Source organism: Phragmites australis, chromosome 8 (assembly GCF_958298935.1).
Source record: "Phragmites australis chromosome 8, lpPhrAust1.1, whole genome shotgun sequence".
Classification (NCBI taxonomy): Eukaryota; Viridiplantae; Streptophyta; class Magnoliopsida; order Poales; family Poaceae; genus Phragmites; species Phragmites australis.
In genome coordinates, this window is record NC_084928.1 from 34390278 (window position 1) to 34411563 (window position 21286).

The window sequence follows — 21286 nt, forward strand, 5'->3', positions numbered from 1 at the left end:
ACCCTTGGTTTCTCTTTTCTGCCAGATTGAGCTGCTCCTTATGTAATCATACTTATTTAAATGTTTAACGACAAGCATCAAGCAAGAATGTTGAGCTATGATCACAAGATGGATCTTGATAAGAGAAGAAGAGAGGACGGAGCAACCAGTCACACTGGTGGGCTCTGTACAGAGCAAAAGGAGCAAATGAAATAAATTAAGGGAGACTACAGGAGGAATAGGAACGAAAGGGATAGAGGCAGATGTTCAAGCATAGCCAAAACTATCGTGGGCATAAAATGTTCGAATCTGCTCCTTCTCTCTCCCTATCGTGGGCCCGATGGAGCGTCCAACACGTATTGGTCATGGAACTCTAAGCATTTACGAATTTAATGTTGTGTCGCGCGTTGGCCTTGACTTGTATCTCACACTTATGCACACACCAGAAAGGCAGACCTTGTGTCAAATAGAGACTGACATCAAGGGACGCATATTCTGGTGCCTTGCTGGACCGACCGACAGGCCAAGAAACCAAGCTGGGTGGGTGCCTGGTTTGGTGAAGAACTGAAACTGAAGGACCGAATCGTCGTCTTCATTTGTTTCATTAGTTGACTTGACTTGGCAACGATTGGGCGTATACAAGTCCAGATCCAGAACCAACGCAGCTGCCAAAAACAAGTTCCGGGAAACTACATGCCAGCGACTCTGCAACGCTCTTCATCCCAGCAGCCGTCGGCGTGTTCGGAGCAAGTCTCAAGCAGCTGTGCGCGTGTTGCGATATCAGATAGCTCGGTCTCCATGGATGGAGCTTGCCCTTCAGCTTCAGATTTGCAGGTAAGTCATCATCGTCCTACATATCTGCTCTTGACTCGAATTAGAGCTGTCCCTGCATGTCCGCACAGAAGTTACAATTAATCTGTGCCTTCTATCGTCATTTCTTTTTCTTTTATTCATTTCTGTTTTCTAGATACTCCTAACAGGACCTGTAGAACACTTTGACCTCTCGTAATGAAGCTGGGCGAGAGTAAAAGATACTCATAACAAGTTATAAAAGAATAAGCGAAAAGAACATGTTACAAAATAAAGGGTCGTATGGTGATGATCATGCTTACATGCCGTATGGTGATTAATCTGTAGATTTTTTTCGTGATTTTTAATTTAACATGATGTTTGCTGAGACTTTTTAGGATAGTTGTAAATTTGTAGTGCACTGTCTCGCCTCTCCTCGCTCAGCTCTTCTTGTTGGGCAAGAAGAGGTAAAGCAAGGGAAGGCAAATTAGTTGGTTCATCTTTTTGGTATATAGCTTTCCCGGTCTTTTCTAGACTCGTATCATTTTGAGAGATTTTTTATTTTATATTTTTAAAATTAAAAAATTATAAAAATAGATGTCCGTTTTGAAAAATCACACATCTAAGACTCTTATCACTGTTGGAATTTACATGTCGCTCTTCTAAGAGATGATAAATTTTAAAAAATAAATTTATCACCCTTCCTACGGACGATAGGTTGAAAAATAAAAAATACATCATTCCAATGCTCTAAAGATTTAAAAAACTATCAAAATAATCATAAAAATTCTAAAAAATATATGGTGTAGAGGATACTATAATCTAGTTCTAAATTTTTTTAACTAAAACAATTACTTGTACAATAAGAAAAAAGACATACTATGTTTAATAAAATTTTATCTTTTTTATTTTTTATTGTACATATAACATTTTTATCTATTTGTTTTAGAGTTAGACTATAGTATCCTCTACACACTTTTTCTTAGAATTTTTCATAAATATTTCGATAGCGTTTTGAATTTTGAGAGCAATAAACATAATATTTTTTTATTTTTCAACATGTCATCCGTTGGAAGGACTACACAATTTTAAAAATAAATCTATCGCGCTTACCATGGACAACAGGAGTCTACATGTACGATTTTTCAAAACGGATATCTATTTTTTAATTTTTTGATTTAAGAAATATAAAAAATAAAAAATCTCATTTTCGTGGGCTTGGTGCGAGAGAAGCCCAATATGGGGACCAGCCTAGCTCTAACACTATGGGCCCACTAAGGCCTTGGGCCATATTAGAGATGATCTGACCTTTTACTATTTTCGGTTAAGGTCGTTGCCAAGATGGGCCAACTAAGTGTACCAAGGCAGCCACACTTGAGCTAGGCCAGTTCACATCCTGGCCATTTTTCTGGGGTCTCGGATAGCCAAGTCAACCTCTCACTGAGGGGCTGAAAGGCCTATAGGTATACGGGCCTAATTATAAAATGGGCTAAAACTGGATAGTCTAGCCCAATGAATTGAATAGGAGACGCACACACCATCTAGGCTAATAATAATATCACAGCCAGGATAATGTATGAGATTCGTGCAGGCGTGGGTTGGGTCTGGCAACACGACGGGTCCGGACTGAGTGCAGCAAGAATACACTGATATGAAACCCGATTAAAAAATCCGACTTCAGTTTGAAACACATAACGGGTGAAAAATCACTCGACCCTGAACCTAACAAGACTTAAAACCCGATAGGACCTGTTGCTGCTGGGAGATGAGAGTGGATGAGTGACAGACTGGGGCGGGTGGTGGTGCGACGCTGAGGCGATGTAGCTAGGGTTAGTGTTAGGTGGGCTAGATTGGGGCGCTGGTCGATGGCTTGGCTGGGCACTAGGCTGTCAGCTATGCAATCCTTTTCAACGTCCACGGGCAAATATTTGCCCCCGCCTGGACCCAAACACAAATCAGGCATAAGTTTTGCCCCACCTTCACCGGTGTAAAACTTGCGAGAGCCTAACCTGACCTGTTCCGATGCCAGCCTAGGCTCGTTACGTGGAAAATGTCAAGCCAAGGAAAAAGAGAAAAGAAGAACATGGGCTGACGTTTCACCCACATGCTGGGCCGTATTTGAGCCTCGTCCCCGTGTGATAGGCCTCGTGGGCTGGCCGACGCCGAAGCTACATAGATAGGCTGTCCCGATCACAGCCTGCGTCCAAACTCGAAAACGACAGCCTTTGCATGTAGACAAAATCAGGAATTAGCAAGCTAGGGCGACACTTGTATGGATTAGATTAATAATACTCGAGTTCTTTATTCGTTAACTTTTGTGACTTGTCGTGACATCTTTCACGCAGTAAAAATCTGTTAGTACTTCCGCAACAATCTCAATAGAAAGTGTGTTGCTATATGGCTGGTTTAGTATATACGTACTTCTCAAAGCATGCATGGTTTGCATTGTTCGATCGACTTCTCTGGAAAAACCTCGACTCAGTTGTGCTTATTATGGTTTATGAATAAGAAGAAAAATGGGTACTAATTAATCACGTGCATCCCATCCTCTTTGCGCAGAGGATGAACGGAGGAGGGCGAAACCAAAGTTTGTCGACCATGAAACCGGCGTCCCTGTGACCCAAAGAGCTCCGCCGGCGGCGTGGTCGATCGCGGATAGCTCGAACCCACTCAGGTCAGTAACGCTGGCCGGCCGCGTGCCATTCGGGTCGAGGCTGTGTGTTTCCTGTGTAGATTTGAGTAGCCATTAATTTATGCCTTCTCTCGGTTATCTGCACGCAGGCAGCAGCTGATGCCGGCGGCGACGCGAGGCCTGCTTCTGTTCATCGGCATCTCCAAGCAGCTAACGCAGCCGCCGGAGCATCAGCCTCCGCCCAATCACAGGTGAGACAACGAGAGGTGCGGAAACTGTGGCTAAGTTATTTGGTTTCTTTTAGTTATTTATCGCGTGTGAGATGCGCACCACAAGTGCAACCTCGCCGCCGACGTTGTGGACGACGCGGGTTGCGTTGCGCTAGCTTTCCGGTGATAAACGCGCCGGCGAAAATACGCCGGCAATGTAGGCGGGGAAGAAGCTAACCCGCGGCCGCCATGCACGATCCCATGCATCTTCCTTCGTCTCCAAGTATTGGAGTGGCAGGGTCGGGGAGAGGGATCTAAGTGATAGTCAGAGCTAGGTTTTCGAGGAAATTGCCGCTCTGCCTCAAGGAAACTCTTTCCATCGTAAATAACTTGGTGTAGCTTTATGCTTACGCGTTTTTTCGCGAATTTCGGGATCAAATTTCAGAGTGGAACGAAATATCTAACTCTGAAATTTTCTTTCGCTAAACATGTGAGATCCACAGAAAAAATAACAAAAAATGATAAGAATTTTGACAAAATTTTACAAAATTCAGTCTTTTCGCTGATGAACGAAAAAAATTATTAAAAAATTATGAATTTCAGTCTTTGTGACAGAGACTTATCTTGCATCCAGTAATCGTCGAAGCCGATTTCTTGAACCGAAAGAGATGGAGATGCTGGAGCAAAACTAAACGGAAATTTTTAGATTTACCCATCCTTTTTCTTATTCATGCTAGCACCAGCACACCTCTCTCAATTTGACGAGTGAGACCGGCCCGTTTCACCGTATGTCTCGATGTATGCATGCGTCCACGAACTGGAAGCGCCCTGATGCATTTGGACTTCATTGGACTCGCTAGCCAACGAAAATTTGGACTTCGTTGTGTTGGTAATTTTCATCTTCATTCAGCGCAAAGCAAGAAAGTATTATTAGTACGAATTCCTTGGATCGAGTTGACACACTAGCCATTAGAAACCATTAAAAAGATAGAAAGGGTGCTCGAGATCAATTCATGCCAAGAAAGGCAAAGGATGAACTCAGCTCGACCTGTATGTACATGGCCATATGAACGTAAAGAAGAAGAGATGGCCTAAAATAAGTAAACAGAGAAGAATAGAGGGAGTTAACAGACTGGCGCGTGAACCCCTCCGATCCGGGCTCCGGCCGCTTGGAGGAGTAAAACTAGCGTTCACTCCGGCGAGCAATTCAGTTCATGAACGAGAACAACATGTTCAGCCCGATGGTCCACAGCACATAGGCGACGAAGAACCACGCGGCCGAAGCGGGTGGCACGGCTATAGCTTCGGCGAAGAGAAGGTACGCGCCCGCGGCGGTCATTACAGCGATAGCTAAGACACGCCTCCCCCTCCTCATCCTCAGCCCACGCAGGTGCCCACCAATTGCTTCGTGGCCATGCTGCGGCGGCGGCGGCGGCGGCGGCGGTGCGGGTGCTTTTCCTTTGCCACGGGCCGCCGGTCTGCCGGACTCGCGTTCCATCGCCGACTTGAGTCCGGCAGCCGAGAGCTTCTCGCCTCGGCCGGCTAGGTCGTGATGGACTAGTCTAACAAACACTGGATCGATCTTTATGGTAGGCTGACAAATTAAGAAAAAAAGCCAAGCACGATTAGACGAAGGTTCCCGGAAACTTGGTAGGACCTGTTCGTTCAACGATTCCTGTGTAGCTTCTTCGAAGCTTCATGAGCTGATCTCCCGTGTCTCTCTACTTTGACCCAACGGACGGACGACATAGGGTCTTCGCCTTGACGTCTGCCTGCTAATCCAGGAGAAAATGCTTATCTATATGATTAGAGGTTGAAACATAAGTAAGCTATGCCTTGAAATTCCATCGTATATAGTCATGGAGTAGTACATATATCTTGCGTCATTTCATAAATTATTTTGCGTCATTCCATAAATATATCTTGCGTCATTTGATATAACTTAGATATCGAGTGATGCAATAATTTCCACACTCTGCTTTTTTAGACGCGTACGTATCATATCTGAAAACGAGTGACGTGTGATTACATGACGTAGGCACATGTGCGTGCTATCTTCCGTGCGCCGGAGTACGTCGGCCTGGACGCTCTTAGACTGTTCCCAACCATATTTCTTTTATTTCGTTCCCTTTTTTATTCCCTTCCTTATTTTTATTCTCTTTATTTCCTCTCATCTCCAACAGCTTTTCTTCGAGGGGAATCGCGAAGGGAAAGTAGAGAGAATCCCGGTCTGGAGGGAATGACCTTAGGAATCCCTTCGCGACGGGAACCGTGAAGGGAATCTGTTGGAGCGCTGAAGGGAACGAAAATTCCGTCGTGAAGGGATTTTAGCCCCTGAAGGAAAACCGTTGGACACAGTCTTATGCCGTTTCTCGAAAGCGTGATCTAAGGTCATCTCCAACCATATTCTTTTTATTTTGTTTCCTTCCCGATTTCTTTTTCTGTTCCTATTTCTTTTATTGTCTCTCATCTCCAACAGCTTCCTTTCGAGCGGAATCGCGAAGGGAAAGAAGAGAGAATCCCGTCCTAAAGAGAATGAACCTATGAATCATGTCGTGAAGGAAACCGTAAAGGGAAATCATTGAAACGCTGAAAGGAACAAAAATTCCTTCACAACGAGATTTTAGTCCCCGATGGAAAGCCGTGGGGTAGCCTAAAGAAAAAAGGAACGTACCTGTACCAATCTATCCACGGATGTGAGAATATTCTGTTCTGGCGTATCATCGCCACGACCAGAAAACAAGAAAACATTCAGATGTTGCCCATTAATTGACAAGTACAGTATCCTATTAATGGTGAAGTTGGTGTATATATAAGTGGGGTGGTACTACTATACATGTATATATACTACCATGGATCGAGCAACTAAATTTTCTGTTGACATCAACAGTCAAGTAATTAAGGAAGTTAAAACAACACGAAGAACAGATCGAACATGGCAGTGACGAAGAACAGTTGCATGTAAGGGCCAACACGCTGGCCTAATTTCCATGTGATTTTGTGGAATAGCTGCAGGCCACCAATTAGTACAGACTGGCTTTTCTATCTAGTACAAGTTGTCGGATTTTTTTTTCTCAAGTTTTTTTTTCTATTGTGGGGTTTCTCAAAGGGCAAGTCAACTTGATATACTTGCACTTGAAATTCTTTTGCGTGCGGATCTTGTCGTTGACGAGGGTAGTACGGGCGGACAATCAACCTGACAAGGAAATACTTGTGTTCTTCTGTGTACCGACTACGTCCTATAAGTGCACGACCGAGCTTTCCATCTCGCCAGCCATATTTCTTAGCTTATTGGGTCGCAGTTTCCCTCTTTGATGCAAATAAGATTCAAACAAAACAGATTTTTTAATTAAAAACATACTTTTCGTTCATGGCCGGAATAAACGAATTTCGCGAAATTTTCACCGAAATTAAAATCCCTGCGGAGATCACTGTGTAGAATGGAGAGGGATACTTTACAGCAAACATATAAGAGATCGATCATGTATTCATGTCCCTTATTGTTACAAGGAAATAAAATCCATCAACGAGATAGCACACGTTACACATACACGTCTTACACTCGTTACATTATTCGAGTAACAAACGTGTACTATTGCTTCGTAGCTCATGCTGCGATCTGATAGAAGAGAGCGAGCGCGGCGAGCACGAGCGTGCCAAGACCGCAGCACGCCAGCACCGTCGCCGCGAACGCCGTGCTCGCCTTCGTCTTCTCGGCCTGCGCCGTCCCGAACGTGAGCACCCCCAAGCTCACCGAGGCGACGAATGCTGATGCCAGGAGGAGCGTGCACGCCTGCAGCTGCTCTTTGCCTACCGCGCCGCCAAGCAGCCCGCCGAAGATGGCTAGAATGGCGCCGAACGATACCGAGGCAACCGCCACCGCTATCACGTACATCGTGCCATGCGCGGCCTTTCCGTCCTCCGTCTCCGTGCACCCACCGTCCTCGCCTGCTGCGGTGAAGAACTCGACGACCAGCCATGCGGAAGCCCCGGCGACGACTGGGAACACGGCGGCTACTAGTAGCCCGTGCAAGATAGTTTCGGCGATCATGAGGATAGCCGACACATGAACGGCAATCATGACGATGTTTGCTGCAGAGAGTATTGCCCTCTGCCATGTTCCCGACCGCCGGCAATCGCCATTGCCGCAGAGCATCCTGCACAGCAGCAATGCCAAGATTCCGGCGACGCCTGCGCCGAGCAAGAGGTAGACGGGGACTTCGACTTGCGAATAGGCTGCGCCTAGGCTAGGTGCCTTGTGGTAGATGGCAAAGACAACACCAATGAATCCAGAGAAGGACGTCGAGACCAGCGACAAGATGAGCTGGGTTGCGCGCTTTACCTCCTTCTTGCGAGCTTTGCTCTGCGCTGAACTGATCTCCCCGTGATCAGTATCAGCGCAATAGAGGAAGTGAAATCCGGCGATAAGGAGTGACGGGAGCAACGCAAGAGGCAGGAAGTAGTAGGCCTTGCCCTTGGGTAGGAGGGAATAGGTGATCGATATGCATGTCAAGAAGAGCGAAGCCGCGCCTATGGCGAAGAGGATCTTAGAAGCCCTGGACAGGTTCTTGGGGATGAGCCGTGCTGATTTAATGGCCATCAGTTTCAAGGTGTGGAACAAGAGGCTGATGGCAGATAGGAAGGCAGTGAAAGCGAAGAATGCCGAGAGCTTCAGAGTCAGATCTATCTTAGCAGCGGATCCATGGAGGCAGAGTATGTCGATCAGTGGGATCATGGAGATTGTGATGAGGATTACTGACACCTTGAGGTCAAATTTCAGTTTTATATTTCTCCCTTTGCTCACGGTCGCGGTGCTACTCGCGCAATTCTGCAGTACATGACATAAAATTAAGGACATGTAATAATAAGTAGTTAGATGTAGGTTCTTTAATTAATTAAACTTGATTGATACATGTAGTGATTCATATTTGCACTAATATTTTTCATGCCGATATGTAGTAGGAATCTATGTTGAGTAATGTATAGAACGTGCATGAGAAATAATACACACGTGCATGCATCATACTTGATGAAAAAGGCCTTTGAGGAAATAGAGGTAGAAATTTTACGGTGAAGTGTGTTAGTGCATATATAAAGAGTACTAGCTAGAACCTGCACGCGCAAAAGGACCAGACTTTATCTTCACAAAGTAGCTAGCAAACGGAAACACTTAAAGAATCAAGGATGATGCAGAGTTGAAGTTACAAATATGGTTATTTGGGAAGTGCATGACTTCGTGGTTGTCGAATGGGATGAGCCGATGAGATACCTTCAACTTTGTACTGAAAAAATATTGGGAAAATTAAGAATTTTTATTGTTACCTCAACTGGCAGATTTTGTTGGAAAATCCCCATTTCTATACCACCGACTGGCACAAGAGCATTTCCACCTTCTATGGCGTTGTCCTGTGAGTTTCCCATCTCTTCCAGCTATTGTATGTGCACAAATTAAACATCAATTAATTAGATATGGATATGGACATGATGAATCAACAAACTGAAGAAGATACCGAGATGGGCAGCATGCGCTAACTATCCATATCTTTGCAGGTGCATGACGGCAAGGGGATAAATTAATCAAAGAAAGGTGAAACCAATTTTTGGTGAGAATTGGTGCAGTGGAGAATAAGGGAATTCTTTTCGTACTGCAGCTAGGAGGAGCTGATGTGCTGGACGCAACCCCTTCTCTTCATCTCTATTGTCCACCAACTGATCTGGAGGAGGGAGATGAGGAAGAGGACCCTCCTTCTCCGCTGCGCCCACCACGTCCTTCATCTGCACATCTACCAAGCAATGGAAATAAGAAAGCCATCGATCGTTGGAGGAAAGAGAAGAGTTACAAACGAGTGACGAGGTAGCTAGCCTGCATATCTCTTCCTTGCTTTGGCCTTCTTCTCAGCGAGCTTTCTCTCCCATGGAAAAGAAGCTGATAATCAAGAACCCATCATCGATCCGAGGCTAGCTAGTTAGCTGCTCATCACGTATTAATTGGAGAGAGGCAGAGAGGGAGGAGTGTAATGTAATGACACAGGAGAAGCTTTCGTGTTTGTGTAGTAGGCTAGTTCCACTCCACTCCGCACTTCAGAGTTCAGAGGTCCTTAGCCTCCAAGTAATGATTTTGAAGTCAAAATAGGAGGCTGCTATACGTTTCCCTGACAACTGTTCTTGATGGTTACCTGTGTGTTTTGCCATTTAATAAATTTCACTAAAAAAATTTAAATTTTAAATTTTTCAACAAATCAAAGCAAATAAGATTTAAATTGGGAAAAATATTTCGAATATACATCAAATTAAAATTTGAATTTTGAAAACATGCACAAACCAAACCATATTGCATTTTGAAGTTTTATAGTTTTTTTTAATTTTTGATTTCGTGTTCAAATTTGAACTTCTTCAATTCTCAGAAATATTTAAACATTTCTAAACCTCTAAACCCTTAGAGCCCAAACCCTCTAGGAAGGAGATGAAGAATAAGAAAATGACTACATCGATGGTATTGATGAAGATTAGAAGATTAAGACTATGTCTGTACCCAAGTTGCATATAGGTATTAGGCTTACCCCTTTTTGTTGTTGTTCTTACGTTGATCTCCTTTATTTAATAAATTTATGATATATGTGCTATGTGAGATTCTATTTATAGTATTGTAATACAATCGATGTATGACGTGATATATGCTCTTCTATTAAAAATGTGTATATCGGTTACTGATATAGAGATTGATATGCGATACATAATATAATGTAAAATGGGAGTCCGACACTAGAGTATCACACTGCCATCTTGAGAAGTGTCATTTCTAAATAAAAATAACTAGCAGTAGGGATTATCCTGAGACTAGTGGTCACCTTGGATTTCTCAGTTGCGGCACGGTGTTGATGATTTTTATCAACTATTTCTAGTAGTCCAATATGCGATGAATACTAGTACTATAATTAGACTAGTACTACAACCTCCTAAGTAAATCCATCGACTCTGATCTGGCAGGTCTAAATTAGTGGTCAGATTTGACCCCAGATCAATATCAATATGCAATGATTGCAAGGGCTATAGTTGTCCAGTAACTTCATCAATTTGATTCTCCCTTGAACTTGTTCCAGCTTCGCATTTCTTCTTTCTGACTAGAAAAAAGAAACGCAAGGGCGCAGCCGGATGTCGTTAACTTCGAATTTTTCAGTCCACCTTCTTCTAGATTACTGTCAATTTTGAAAGATATATTGCTGGTTCACCCAAATTTTTATATGTGATATGGAAGCACACGTTGATCTAACATGTATGCACGGTGACGTATGCACTGTGACATCAACAAAAATAATAATTAATACCATCAATGTTGACCGGATGATAACGGCGTGACAGCATATATTATTACTACAGCCGAAGTCTTGCATGTTGACATAATGCATGATAATTAATATCGGCCAAAAGCAAGAAGTTATCATTCGTGAAAGCAACAGTAACGATAATTATTAGTTATAGAAGACCATGTCATAGATCAAGGAAAGACGACTCTTCTTCTTAAGCATATTAATTAGAGGTGCTGTCTAATATGAGTATACAGTTATAGTAGAATCCTTAATTATGTGGTCGATGTAAGTTGGTATCAGTCATCAGACAGAGTGGTTAATTATCCGAATATGATATCAGAAACGGGAAACGTAAATTTTGTACTAAATCTAATAATAGTAATAATTATAGCCGAATTTGCAAAGTAGCAAGTTTACTGACCTGATTCTGCTGCCCACCGGAACGTCATCGATCCTACTCCAACTGATCTTATTATATATTTACCGTGATGAGGACTCAAAAGCACATATTCATGGTACATGTCGATCCAGTTTAGTTTCACTATATTACTAATTTGAGTCATCACAATTGTTGCCAAGTAAACGGCCTGTCGGAAGCATAAATACGAGCAAATCCTCAGGTCTGCCTCGCTCAATCAAACTCGATTTGCACTTTTATTATCAGTTTTAATTATGCATGCGCGGATCATGGATGCGCTTGCAGCAAGAGACCTATACGTGGCACGTCGGCATCATCTAGAATAAGTGGACTGTTTTTTTGTCCTTATCGAAACGAACTTTCGGCGAGTCTGTATCGTTTGGATCCTTGGGGTCCATATACAGCCCAGAGCCATCGCGTCACGTGTCGTTCTTGAATTCCTATCAATCGGAATCGGATGCTCGTTTTGAGCCTCTGCATTGGACGCTTTAAGACTGATGCTGTGGTTCGAGTGTGCAACAACTTGACGCGTGGTGCACTCTAGAAGATGGTACGATGGGTAGGTAGACTTGCAAACTTCAAACGTGTTCTACTATTTCAAATCCGTTTAAACCGTAGCGTTGTTTAGAATGAAGGGCACGATAACCATTCCAGTTCGATATTTCTTCCACATGTGTTGCATTCACATATGCACTGTTAAAGTATAAGTGAATTATTTTTATCATCTTAGATTTTATGAATTACTTGGTACATGTAGCTCAATATATTATCAGATCAGAGGTCTCAAGTTCAATTCCTAAGGGTGTAATTAAAACATAATTGCAGTCAACTTACATTTTCACGCCTGAGACTTGATAAAGCTTCCACGTGAGGAGTGTTAAAATATAAATGAATTGTCCATTTTTTCCCATCAACTTAGAGTTTTGGATGAATTGATTGATACAAACAGCTTAATAAGCACCAACACCTACAAAGGGAAAATTACCCTAACTCTGACTTATCATTCTAACTCTGCACACATGTCAAGGAATAATCTAACATTTATTATCTTTTGACATATGTTGCTGGACATTATTTGGCAACCCAAAAATGGCACTACAGGATTTGCCATTTCATGTGTTAATGGTAAATCACATCTTGAAATGCGCTTTTTGGGTGGCAACTCTTTCATGAAAATTACTAAAATTAAGTAGTACTATCTCGATGCTACACTTTTTCGTGATTATATGATCTCACTATATGGAGGACATATAGAGACAGCCAGAATAAGCCTCAGAAGTAGGAAAACCAGCCTCAATAGGTTTTCTGAGGCGGACGATGCTTGCCCTAGGAAACCTGTCGCAAAACATATCATGAGGATGTCATGCTGTCTTAGGTCATTCCCAATACTAATTTTTTAGACATTAATTAGGTGACCATATAAACAAAAAGATGATGTGGCAAACAATTTAGACAGGAGAGAGAATGAACTTATTTTTTATTGAAGAAACTAGCTTTTTGAGCCATCCAAGATGATTGTGAGATAATAAATTACTTTGGGATACCTCAAGAAATAAGCAACACACATGTATGCATTGAAAGCTTATTTCTTAATATCAGTTTAGTATCCTCTATCTCCTTTTAGACATCAGCTAAGAAATAAAGCATGGAGAGTGACTTTAGAATCCTTCTAAGGTAACCTGTTGTGTTGCCTAAAAAACTTTTGAGGCAAATTTAAAATGTTGCCTCGAAAGCTTTCTAATCAAGCAGCCTAAAAAACTTCCTAAGGCAAACCATGCATACAACTTGCCTCGGAAGCCCTTTTGTTGACTAAGGCAATTAATAAAATGAATATTCATTAAATTCATGCAATATTTTGGCACACCTTGAAATGAATGATAAAAACAGTTGACTAGATCATCTCAACAAAATCTTATATTGCCAATCCATATATTGAGATTGCGCTTCAAAAACACAGATTCGATTGCACATGTACATTAAACATGGGTCAATCAGTGGGTACAATAACATTATCATCATATGGTATCATAGTATTCATAACAAAAGGCTCTATATAGCTAATATTTGCTAACTGATTTTAACTTCTGCATTGCTACATGGCAGTGGCTGATCCAGCTAGGTGGCGCGGTGGGCTATGGATCACCATAAGAATTTGTATCAACCTAAGGCCTATGTAGTGTGTAAGCTTTTTTTAGGTAAATTTCAGATTCAATTATGTTAGCATGTTAAATTTGGCCACCCTTACCTATAATCTTGGATCCGCCAATGCTACCTGGTCTCTCAAACGATGATGGCCATCTGAAATCATTAAGAAAAATAGATGACAACTAAGAACAAATATGCCTATAAATTAATGAAGACGAATTGAACAAAGTTTTTTTTTAACTAGAACATAAAACAAAGTTATTGTTGTACAAGTCTAACCACGTCTGTGAAATAATAAAAGAAAAATAACGGATGTCTTAGGTACAGGAAGTAGAAAAATTAGCTAGACAAGCCCTTATAAGAGCAAGTGATGCCACCACTTATTTCACCACATTTGTAAGACTGAGAATGACGACTAGAGGGGGTGAATAGACACCTCACAAATTTCTTTCGAAACTGATAGCCTTCTCCTATTATGGTCACAGAACACACCTCAAAACTAAAGCGGAAGCAAAACTAGAGAGAAATAAGTTGCTACAAAAATCACAAAGAAAGCATGATTCTCATGGTTATAATTGAAAACTAGGTTCCATTAAAACCCAATTCATGCATCATCACAATCACACACAAAAGCTTGCAAGTTGAAAAACGAACACTTAGATCCAAACAGATAGACTCTGGGCGAAGAAACTCTCAAAGTCGATGATTTAGAAGCAAGAAAATTCAAGATCAACTTGTATACATTTCTATATGAATGTATTGAGCAACAAGAAGAACAACTTCAATAAGAGACAAAATTTCAGCCCTTAACCAAAACAAAAATTGCAACGAAATCCAAAAAACTCACAACGAAACAACGAAGCCAATAAAAGGAGACTAGAAGGAGATGAACACAAGCATGAGAACAAACTTAATCTTCATTACTTGCATAGATCAACCCTATTTTTGGTAGATTATAAATATTTTGCTCACAAAAAACTCTCACATAATATATAGCCTAACGCTACCCTCTCCCTCTCCTCTAAAACCGTAGCGCTCAAACTTAAATGGCTAGCTCTCACTCTCCTACAACTCTACCCCTATTTATAGGCCTAGGGAGGTTGCTTATCCCTTAAGCTTTCTTGTTTCCAAAATACCCACCTCTTTTAATAGCCCCATCGAACGACCGTGCCGCCTTCATGACTTAGCTTCGCCTAGACGCAAGCTTCACGATGATGTCACATGCACTCCATCCGCCCTTCACGGTTTTGAGGCAAAACTACGAAACCTACTTGCACGCTTCTCAAAGCGTGATTCACTGCCACTTGCTTACACCTTAAGCAAGCGATCCGATATCGACGCGTGTACTCTATCTTGTGATCTTGGTCGCCGGCAAGTCTCTCTCACTTTCGATCCCTCGGGCCACCTTGTCACTTGCACCGGCACCCCCTTCTCTTGACTTCATCAATATGCCGTTTCCATCCATCTTCTCATGTTTTGCTCGCTCTCCATGTGCACAGCTTAGGACCACCTTTGATTCTGCCCGACCTCCTTGATCGTTCGGCACCAAACACCCACTTAGCCATGATCATCCTACCGTCGAACGCCAAATTACATTCATCACCTGCACAATGTAAGACAAGCACAAACATATCTCCAACTTTATCTCCAGTTAGTCCAAATCAAAATCCTCACTTCAAAGCAAATCCCAGAAAAATCTTGAACACCATATATATATATATAGATTTTAACTGGAATACTCAGAAGTTCCAGTTTTGATCGGAAGTTCCGATCACCAGAAGTTTTAGGTTCAACCTGGAAGGAAGCTCTCAGTTTTGGTTTTCTCCTGACACCGGAAGTACTAGTTTTGGACCAAAAATTCCGACCATTGGAAGTTCCGGGTTCAACTTGGAAGGAAGCTCTCGATTTTGGTTTTCTTATGACACCGGAAGTTCCAGCTTTGGACCGGAAGTTTTGACCACCGGAAGTTCGTTTAACCTTCATGCAAACCAAGCTCAACTCAATTCAAACTCTGTCAATGACTCATCACATGCAAACCAAGGTACATATTCACTTGGTTTCTCAATCTACCTCTTGATGAGTGCATTGACAACTCTCAAAGCATAAATATTTTGCTTTGAAGAAATCTAATAAGAGAAGCTCATCCAAGTGACCGAAAACTCAAGAAAGAATAGAAAATGTCACTTGGCATTAGAAGGATTGCAAAAACCTGAAGAGATGCAAAGAAAAGCTCAATGCAATACTCTACCTTGATGAATGCACAGTTTCATTATGCAAGATTTTTCTTTGTGATTTAGTTCATATTTTCTCCCCCTTTGGTAATGCAAATATCAAGGATAAAACACAATGCAATGCATGAACATGCAATCCTAATGAGCTTTCACAAGTATATCACAAAGCATTTACAAAAGTTAGAAATATCAAAGGGATATGGAGAATAGAAAGTGGAGCTCACTGTTTCGCGGATTCGAAACATCGACTTCGAATTGTGTATATAACTTTGTATGTAATATTTGTGGGCGTGCCAGTATACCATTGTATACGAATTAAATAAGTACACAAATGTGAAATACGGGGAAACATAACTTTATTCATTCATCATAGAATTACAAAGTACAATTTCCCACGCTTTACATTATGCCAAGTATATATGACTAAATCAACTGGCGATTGCATGGCTCTTGGTTCCCGTGGCCTCGTAAAGCCGCCGGTTAATTACATTTGCAGTGTTGGACTGCAGACCACCTCCGATTAAGCTGCTTAATGGTCGTCGTGTCCAAAATAGGAGTTGTCTCCGAGTATGCATAAATATAATGCATGAAATGTGGAGTGCCAAAGCCTCATCGGCCTCTAGCAAAAGATATACGGCCTCGTCGTACGGATCCCATAATGGAGTCTCGAAAAGAGTGTTCGGCCTCGTCGGTCATGAACAAATAATTCCGGCCTCGTCGGTCACGGAAAAGGAAAAGTGTCAGCCTTGTCAGTCAGGGAGAAATGAGGAGACTTCAAGTGGTACACCGGCCTTGACAGCACGGACAAACGGATGTATGGTAGTAGCAGCATTATGCTCATGCAATAATTTGGAGATTTCTCTCGGTGTAGTCTCTTGATGAGATCATCTCCACGACACTTAGTCGCATGCTGGCTTAGCTTTCTCTGGTAGCATATACATGCATAAACTCAGCCCTTGCTTTGACATGCAAGCTGATATGTGACACTTAGAATTATTCAGGAATGCTGGAGAGCAAGCAAACGTGCTTGCAGGTGAAATCTGGGGCTGGTCAAGGCCAAACAACAAAAGAACAGCCGTGTAACAAGCCACGGTGTTGTGAGATTATTGGGGCCGTGCGGTGGTAGCAGGTAGGCAGCTGTAAGAGATGATAGCAGGCTGACGGCCGACTACATCGGACTTCGGTTGCCCAGTTCGACTTTGGCATAATCTAATGGCCCTCATCTTGAGTTTTTCTCATGGATAACACAAAAAATAACGAAGAAGCAAATGACTTGCTCTCCTATACACACGGCTGCATATATGCATGTATATAAATGCATGGTCCTGTAGCAAGGACTTTTGCTCCTACGTATCTTTGCTACTCGCAGCATTTTCTCGATCGAAATTGTGGGTCTTGCATGCCGGCATGTGCAAAGGTCATGCACTTTGTTGTTGCAGATTCGTGCTTATTTGTTGTGGCCAAAACTATAGAACCGGGCTTATGTACAAGCACAACGGCCCATAAACAGATAATCACATGATGGCCGGGCTTATGTACAAGCACAATGGCGTGGAACAGTAATCAGACAGCAAAAGAGGTGATCAGGTTCACACATGAGGAGCACAACAGCGACCACGGGCAGCACGACGGTAGGGCTATCATGACTCCTGGCTAGAGCCCGGAATTCACTAGAATGTGGCCAGAGTGCAAGATTTCGACGGCGCACGGCTGGAACTCGGAACTTCTTACGGCACACGGTTTGAGCTCAAGCGTCCACAACACGACGGCAAGGCTATCACGACTTGTGGCCAGAGCCTGTAATTCACTAGCGCATGGCCGGAGTACAAGACTTTGATGGCACACGGCTGGAATCCGAAGCTTCTTACGGCACACGGCCTAAGCTCAAACGTCTACGGCGCGAATGTGGCACTGTCAGAGGCTCGCCGACTTGGCCATGACCAGGGGTCCAACTGAGCATGGTGCGACAACGGTCGGAGACGGTAGGAGCGCGAGCAGCAGCTCTCGGTGGCGTAGTCAGCTTGACGGCCATGGCCTCCGGCCTTTTCTCCCCTCAGCCTCCTCTGTGGGCAGCGGCATTCATGGGGGCAGCGGCGCAGGAGCACGGCCGGGCGGCAACACGGCCTCGCCCAGATTTCTCTATGTCAGTGACGACTTCTTCTACATCGTGTGTGTATACGAACTACAGCCGGGCTTTTAGCCAGGCCCTTCTCCATGCCCGATCGATCTCCATGGGCAGCGGCAGCAGGAGAGTGGCGTGGTGGCAGCCGGGCTCAGCGTCGCGCAGGAGCACGGCAACAGCAGGGACTCGGCGGACGGCTGGGGCTCCGCCCCTCCTCCTCGGCGCTCGGCAGCTGTCCATGAGCGGCGGCAGAGCTTGACACAGCCTTGCTGCTCCAAACGCCGGAGGCGGCAGCAAGAGGCTCCGCCCCTTCTTCCATCTGCGCCCCCCTTTTTCGTGGGATCACCTGGCGGTCTTTATATAGGCAGAGCTGGCCTTGGAGTCTAGTTGGATTACGACGCGTAATCTCTTACGCAGGAGTAGTTTTAAATGGTGCAAACTCTATCTCCAAGCCAGCCTTATCTTTAAGCCAAGCAACGAGCACTTTTGCAACTTGATTGTGTACCTGAAGTTTTACATTGCCCCATCAATGACAAACGGGCCTGAGCTTTTTGCTTGCTTGTGGCCGCATGTATACTCGTATGTGCATGTATCCTAACTGAAGTCAGCCAGGGAAATCACGGCCGGTACTGCTGCTGTTGAGCTCGTGTGATTCCTGAATGCAGTTACAACTGATGGTGATTATCTTTGGCGAGCTGGCCATTTGACATTCAGTTGGATTAGCATCGCGCCGCTGAACAGATAAACACGCTACTACTCCTTCAACTATACACAGCAAACCCATGCTCACTGAATTGTGGGGCTAATGAAATGCAAGCCCTGCCGAGTTGTACATATGCACGTCCACGTATTTTGGAGATGGCATTCACGTGAGGACATGCATGCACTCTAACTTGGTCTTGTACACGTACTTGGATGGCCCATGCACAAAGATGTTTTGCCTTCTTGCTTCTTGAATAGCACATAAGTATACATATAAAATACTAGTGAATATGCACGATGGACATGAACAAAATACCGTCAAATATACGTGCCGTTTTGGGCATCGTGTTCTTTGCCGATCCATTACCCAAAGTTATACTAGAAATATTGGCAGCCTCATGTAGAGTGTATTCATGTCGTCCTGCTTGTTTGAACTGTTACAAAATCTTATCGTACACTCACAAATACACAAATGCTCAAAAAGATACCGTGTCACAAGAACATAAGGCTACACAAGCTTAACCAGAAGAATTATTGGTACATTTAAGTTTACATAGCCAAATTATGATAAAATTGACCACTACATAAGCATCCACTCGTGCCGAGGCAAGATAAGCATTAAGGGCTAGCAAACTTTAATCTCAAAATAAGCAGGCAATCATTTATGATAGTAGATTTTGCAAACGCTCACATATAAAACTAAGACTTAGTTAGATCAAGTGATTAAAGTAAAATTGATCATTTAGGCACATTTCTTTGTAATTTAGTTTATCCTTAAGTTGACATGAACTATCATGGGTTCACTTTTTTTTGGCAAACCACATGAAGCATCAAGACAACTGTATTGGGTCACATTTTAGCACAAAAACTTGATTATTCAAGATTATTCAATTTACACAATTTAACAAGTTTTTCATAAGATAAAGTCAAACAGTGTCTTTGCGACACAAGGAACATATATTCCCCCTAGGTTCTATCATGAGCTAAATATTTTATAAAGACAGAAAACATATTGCAATGTTCCCCGATTCACTATCTTGAACTAAGAAGCTTAGAGCAAGATATTCATAAAACTAGGTTTAACACAAGCATTGTCTAAGCGAAATAATTATGAACATGGTGATCAGTATTTCATAGTCTACATGATTCATAAAATTGCCAATTTCATCTTTAAAAAAGTTAGCTTACTTGAAATATTTCATGTCAAAGCATCAAGAGAAAGCTAAGATTAAAAGCTTGTTTCGCAACAACTACTTAACTTAGTTCAAATTTAAGTCTAGCAACAAAAAATGCTAAAGACATACCAATCAAAGCTCAACTATCATGATTATCTTACATGATGATATACAATGCAAATGGAATAAAAATAAAATAGAGGATGTACAAAGGCAACTCCCCTCACACAATACCATAGAGGTGACACACTCAAAGATCTCCTATCAAAAAAGTAAACCTTGTTGCATCTAGAGGCTTGGTGAAGATATCAGCAAACTAGTGTTGGGTACCTATGTGTCTCAAGTTAATGTCTCACTTCTCATTATGGTCTCACAGGAAGTGGAATCTCACATCTATGTGTTTGGCTCTGGAGTGTTGGATTGGGTTATTACCTAAGCTTATGGTACTGGTGTTGTCACACGAAAGTGGCACATTCTTAAAGTCTAACCCATAGTCTCTTAAAAGTAGCAACCATCCATAAAATTTGAGAACAACAGTTAGCGGCAACAACATATTCAACCTCAGTAGTTAACTGCGCAACACTAGACTGCTTGTGAGAAGACCAACAAACAAGAGAGTTACCCAAGAAATGACAAGTACCCGAGGTACTCTTCATATTAATTCTATAACCAGCAAAGTTGACATCCGAAAAACCTTGAAGAGAAAGCGAAGAGGATACATAAATCCAGAGATCATACTCAAATATTTGTTTGAGATACCTCAAGTTGTGCTTTACCGCTTGACGATGAGATGTCCTTGGTGATGCTTGGAAGCGAGCACACATGCAGACGACAAAGTGGATGTCGGGTATTATCGTCGTCTGGTACAGGAGGAAGCCAATCATGCTTCTGTACTCACACTGATCTACCGCCTCACCATTTTCATCCGGATCAAGTGCTGTCGAGATAGCCATCGGTGTCGCCAAGAGCTTCACATCCTCATGTCAAACTTTTTCAGCAGATCTTTGGTGTACTTCATCTGGTGGACCAATTTACCTTGCTTGCGTTGCTTGATTTGAAGCTTAAGGAAGAAGTTGAGCTCACCAATCATACACATCTCAAATTCCATACTCATAGTTTCTACAAATTTAGCCACAAGTGCATGAGAAGAGCAAAAAAAAATAAAAAATAAATATCATCCACATATATCTAAACAACTAGGAAATCATTACCATGCCTAAATGTGAATAATGTTTTATCGACCGACCTCATTACATACCCATGCTCTAACAAGGACTTAAGCATATCATACCAGGCCCTATGCGCCTGCTTAAGCCCATACAAAACCTTCTGAAGCTTGTATACTCGATGTGGGTATTTGGGATGCTCAAAACCAGGGGGTTGCTTGACATATACCTCTTGCTCTATGAACTCATTTAGGAAAGCACTTTTGATATCTATTTGGTACAACTTGAAACCCTGGAAAGCCATAAATGTAAGGAGGATCCTAATAGTTTTTAGTCTAGCTATTGGCGCAAAGGTGTCTCCAAAGCATATCCCCTATATTTGAGTGAAACTCTGAGCCATAAGTCTAGCTT

General features: G+C 42.6%; 1 protein-coding gene and 1 long non-coding RNA gene across 9 annotated transcripts; one reads left to right on the forward strand and one right to left on the reverse strand.

The window, feature by feature from the left end:
• Window positions 1-616: 616 nt before the first annotated feature.
• On the forward strand, window positions 617-9754 carry LOC133927214 (uncharacterized). 8 transcript variants are annotated; one of them, XR_009911280.1, is made up of 5 exons: window positions 617-813; window positions 3328-3442; window positions 3550-3666; window positions 6089-9017; window positions 9160-9754. It is a non-coding gene; the product is annotated as an uncharacterized LOC133927214 (long non-coding RNA). The 8 variants fall into 8 exon arrangements; XR_009911282.1 differs by having other exon boundaries at window positions 3550-3651; XR_009911281.1 differs by having other exon boundaries at window positions 632-813; window positions 8944-9017.
• On the reverse strand, window positions 7217-9618 carry LOC133927213 (uncharacterized). The gene is made up of 4 exons (XM_062373570.1): window positions 9473-9618; window positions 9256-9384; window positions 8932-9039; window positions 7217-8437 (listed from the first exon to the last, which is right to left on the reverse strand). The coding sequence occupies exons 1-4, from the start codon at window positions 9476-9478 to the stop codon at window positions 7217-7219; spliced, it is 1464 nt and encodes a 487-aa protein (XP_062229554.1). The 5' UTR covers window positions 9479-9618.
• Window positions 9755-21286: the final 11532 nt, after the last annotated feature.

Excerpts from the sequence above, each read along its gene's own strand:
- LOC133927213 (XM_062373570.1), bottom strand. Across the intron at positions 9,040-9,255 it reads ATCAGCTCCTCCTAGCTGCA|CTGGAAGAGATGGGAAACTC; the intron begins GTACGAAAAGAA and ends CACATACAATAG. Across the intron at positions 8,438-8,931 it reads AACAAAATCTGCCAGTTGAG|AATTGCGCGAGTAGCACCGC; the intron begins GTAACAATAAAA and ends CATGTACTGCAG.